At 49.2% G+C, this 3418-nt stretch overlaps 1 protein-coding gene across 3 annotated transcripts; it reads right to left on the bottom strand.

Moving 5' to 3' along the window:
- Positions 1-290: 290 nt before the first annotated feature.
- LOC127325893 (putative F-box protein At1g32420) lies at positions 291-3148 on the bottom strand. 3 transcript variants are annotated; one of them, XM_051352720.2, is made up of 3 exons: positions 2862-3148; positions 2309-2394; positions 291-2091 (listed from the first exon to the last, which is right to left on the bottom strand). In XM_051352720.2, the coding sequence occupies exon 3, from the start codon at positions 2004-2006 to the stop codon at positions 807-809; it is 1200 nt and encodes a 399-aa protein (XP_051208680.1). In that variant the 5' UTR covers positions 2007-2091; positions 2309-2394; positions 2862-3148; the 3' UTR covers positions 291-806. The 3 variants fall into 3 exon arrangements, with proteins under 3 accessions (XP_051208680.1, XP_051208681.1, XP_051208682.1); XM_051352721.2 differs by having other exon boundaries at positions 2309-2390; XM_051352722.2 differs by lacking the exon at positions 2309-2394.
- Between the last annotated feature and the right edge of the window lie 270 nt (positions 3149-3418).

The following is a 3418-nucleotide window of genomic DNA, read 5'->3' as shown; positions in this document are numbered from 1 at the left end:
AAAACAAGTAGGCTTCATCTTCATCATAAATCATTACCTCAAAGGTGTAGTTACACCCACGCGTGTTTCTCATAATGAGTATCTATCATACCAGAGAGTATGTACATGTAGTATGAAGTATATTAGACTATTTTTTGCAATCAAATTTCTCAAGAATTTGAGGTTGACATGGCCCAAACCTTCTTACTCTTTTATTCAAGCCACATTTCAGAATGGAGTAGCATAGATGCATCATTCTTCAGATATTAACAGTTCAGCTTTCCGGTCCATACAAAACTGCCACTGAACCAGAAGAAAATAGACATAGCATTACTGCTACAGCAACTCTACTTACTGAAAGAGTAAGACGGCACAACACGGCTACTGTAGTTCTATGGACTGCAACCCAGAGCCACACATGCCCACTTTTGAACACGAGCATGCTACAGGCAGTGCAAATCCTCCAAATATACAACAGGTGTACTCATCCATATGTCGCGGCCAAACCAAATGATCCACCTAAACAAAACCTAGCACGACAACACCCACTCATCCACTTGATCAGGTAATACTTACCTGAAACAGCAAATATAATCTTAAGACATACGTAGTACTATTTAACGGTACAACTACAATACTTTTACAAACACAGATTGCCTCACACGGAGCTTCCTACCTCTCCCATTATCACAAAATGGAATCTCTACACGCATGCCCGTTAGCATGTTTTAGCAGTTCAACCTAGTAGTTACCACAGAATGTTCCCAGACATGATATAATGTTGCTGTTCATTGCAGTGGAACATGGGGCAATGGTCGGAGCAATGGCTAAGGACTAGGCGTGCCCAAGTAGAGTGCTAATGGAGCAGCGGACACTGTGGGGGTGTACCCAAACGTGTTTCCAGAATATTGTTCGCTCGGCCTCTGCGGACCTCCTGCTATTGGGAGCTGCTGGCGACGGTGAGCCGGGACGAACGACACTCGACCATTGTAGCTGTAGGCAGGCGGCTCACCCTTGCTCGCCTCAAACAGCACTTTCCTTGGGCCAAATTCCAGGCTCCTTTTCATGCTGCGAAGGTACAGTCCCCCGTCAGTCCAATCGCTCAACAATACCCATGCCCCTGGTAAGCAGCCGACACCTCCCTCTTCAGCTTCAGGAAACCACACGTCCCACTCGCAGTGTCGGCCGTAGGTCACCACGCAAGGCGTTGAGTCCACCAGCTTGCAGTAGTCTGCCATCTCTGACCCTGGGGCATCCAGCCGCAAGCGCACGGCCGCCTCCAGTGTGACCTTCTCCGTCGCCAGATCAAAGCGCACGAGCTTCTCGTATGTGCCACGCTTCCCATGACCACTTCTCGTGGGCCAGTACACAGCCCCATCCACACACGAAGGGTCGCCGTATGCCTCTCCGTATACCTTGTGGGCCACGTGCACCCTCGTCCAGCTTTTGCATGTCCCCACCGTGTACACGTGCAGTTCTTCATCATCAACAGACTCTCCCTCTCGTGGGCTGCTGTCTTCGAGGTAGCCATGGTGTACGATCTTGTATCGCCTGGACATAGCATCGAAACCAAAGCAGTAAGCTGCAGGGTTGACTGTCCACCTTGGCCCCGACACATCTGGTGGTTGTGGCACCACGAGCGACTCGCCGGTGAATGGCTCTACAATTTTGATGGAGCCCTGGCCAGATTCCAGGAAGCAGAGCAGGCCGTTGCAAGCGCCTATCAGCTTATCCCACCTGCCAACTGCGAGCTCGGCCGTGAGCTGCCAGTGCTCGTCGAATAGGAAGCCCCTGCCATTCGGTAGATCTTTGGAGCTGCCATAGTCGCATCCCGGAAAGAAGACAATGGTGTGGGTCGGGGGCAGCCGTGGCTTCTGGACCATGTGAGCGTGGATGAATTTGGTGTCGGAGATGATGTCCCTCCACTGTTTGCAGACGCGGCGGAGGCGCCGGAGGTCGCTCCCCGGGAGGCGGACCAAGATGCTGGCTAGGACATCTTGCGGTAAGAACGTGCTGGCGGTTGCCATTACCTTGTTCTTGTTGGAATGGAACCCTTCCGATGTGGACACGTCGCAAATCACATCAGCTTCCCATGTAGTAGTATGAACCTAGCTGTGAAATTCATTGTGGAATTGAGAAGAAGTGTCATAGTGTGCTGAATAATAATTTCATGAAAACATATATACAAACACGACACAAGCTCTGCTGCTTAAAATGAACTCTGGTGTTACTAACATTTATGAGAAATCTATTACATCTCACTCCCCAGGACGCGGACAAGGATGCTGACAAGGATGTCTTGCAATAACGCGATGGTGGTTGCCATTACCTTGTTCTTGTCGGAACCTGCTGTAACGCGATGGTGGAAGCGCCTCAATTCGCATCAACCTCCCATGCAGTAGTATATGAACCTAGCTGTGAAATTCATTATGAGATTGAGAAGCAGTGCCATAGCGTGCTGAATATAATTTCATGAAAACACATTCAAACACGACAGTTCAGCATCATCATATTTTTTTGAACAGTCACATAATTCCTTTATACAAGCACATCCATTCGAGTATACAAGGCTACAGGCACTAGGATATAAGCTCTGTTGCTTAAAATGAGCTCTGTTGTTACAAAGATTTATGAGAAATCTAGTACATGTCAATGTACCAAGAAATGAGATCCTAAAGTTCAGCTGGTCTTAAACATCCCGACTCTAAACAATGAAGAAAGGATATTATAATATTTTGAACACAACAGTATCCTATACCCTCTACCGTATACTCCTACTACAGTTTCTACTCTGAGTCTGACCTAACCAGTGCCAATTTATGTAAAGTAAGCGATGTGGACTAAAAGAGGCTCGAGTCGTGTCATGGTGCAGTAGCTCTTACCAGAATAGCCACCGGCCGGGGAGGACGGTAAGACCGCCGCCGATGCACGCCCTGCCTCCTCCTCCCTCCTCCTCCGCCGCCTCTCGGTCACCCGCTCGCCCGCGATCTCTGTCGCTTAGTTACCATGCCAGCCTCGAAGTTGATATTCCGATAGCGAGAAGCCTCGGTGATGGAGAAAAGATCCGGACTGCTCGGAAGGAGGGAGGTAGGCGGCGGAGGATTCCGGCGGCGCTGGCTCCGATTTGGGGATGGGGACAGGAGCTGGCTGGACGAGCTAGGAGATGGAGTGTGCGCGTCGGGCCAAAAGAGGCACGGGTAACTCCGTTGGTGGGCTGTCAAGAGATGGGCCAAAAGAGGCCGATGAGCCCAGACGTCCAAGCTAACCTTTGGCATATTATCATCTCATTCCGTTGAATTTCTCAACAACAAAAAATCTCATTTCGTTGAAAAAAATGCTTTCTTTTTCTCCTTGTTAGATTTTGGGCACACGAACCTGAAACTGAAATGGTGTGCCACCAACACACGTGTATGCATACTGCATCGTCAAAGAAAATGCC

This window comes from Lolium perenne, chromosome 5 (genome assembly GCF_019359855.2).
Source record: "Lolium perenne isolate Kyuss_39 chromosome 5, Kyuss_2.0, whole genome shotgun sequence".
Classification (NCBI taxonomy): Eukaryota; Viridiplantae; Streptophyta; class Magnoliopsida; order Poales; family Poaceae; genus Lolium; species Lolium perenne.
Note: the sequence above shows the minus strand (reverse complement) of the source record. Positions and strands in the feature narration are given on the sequence as shown.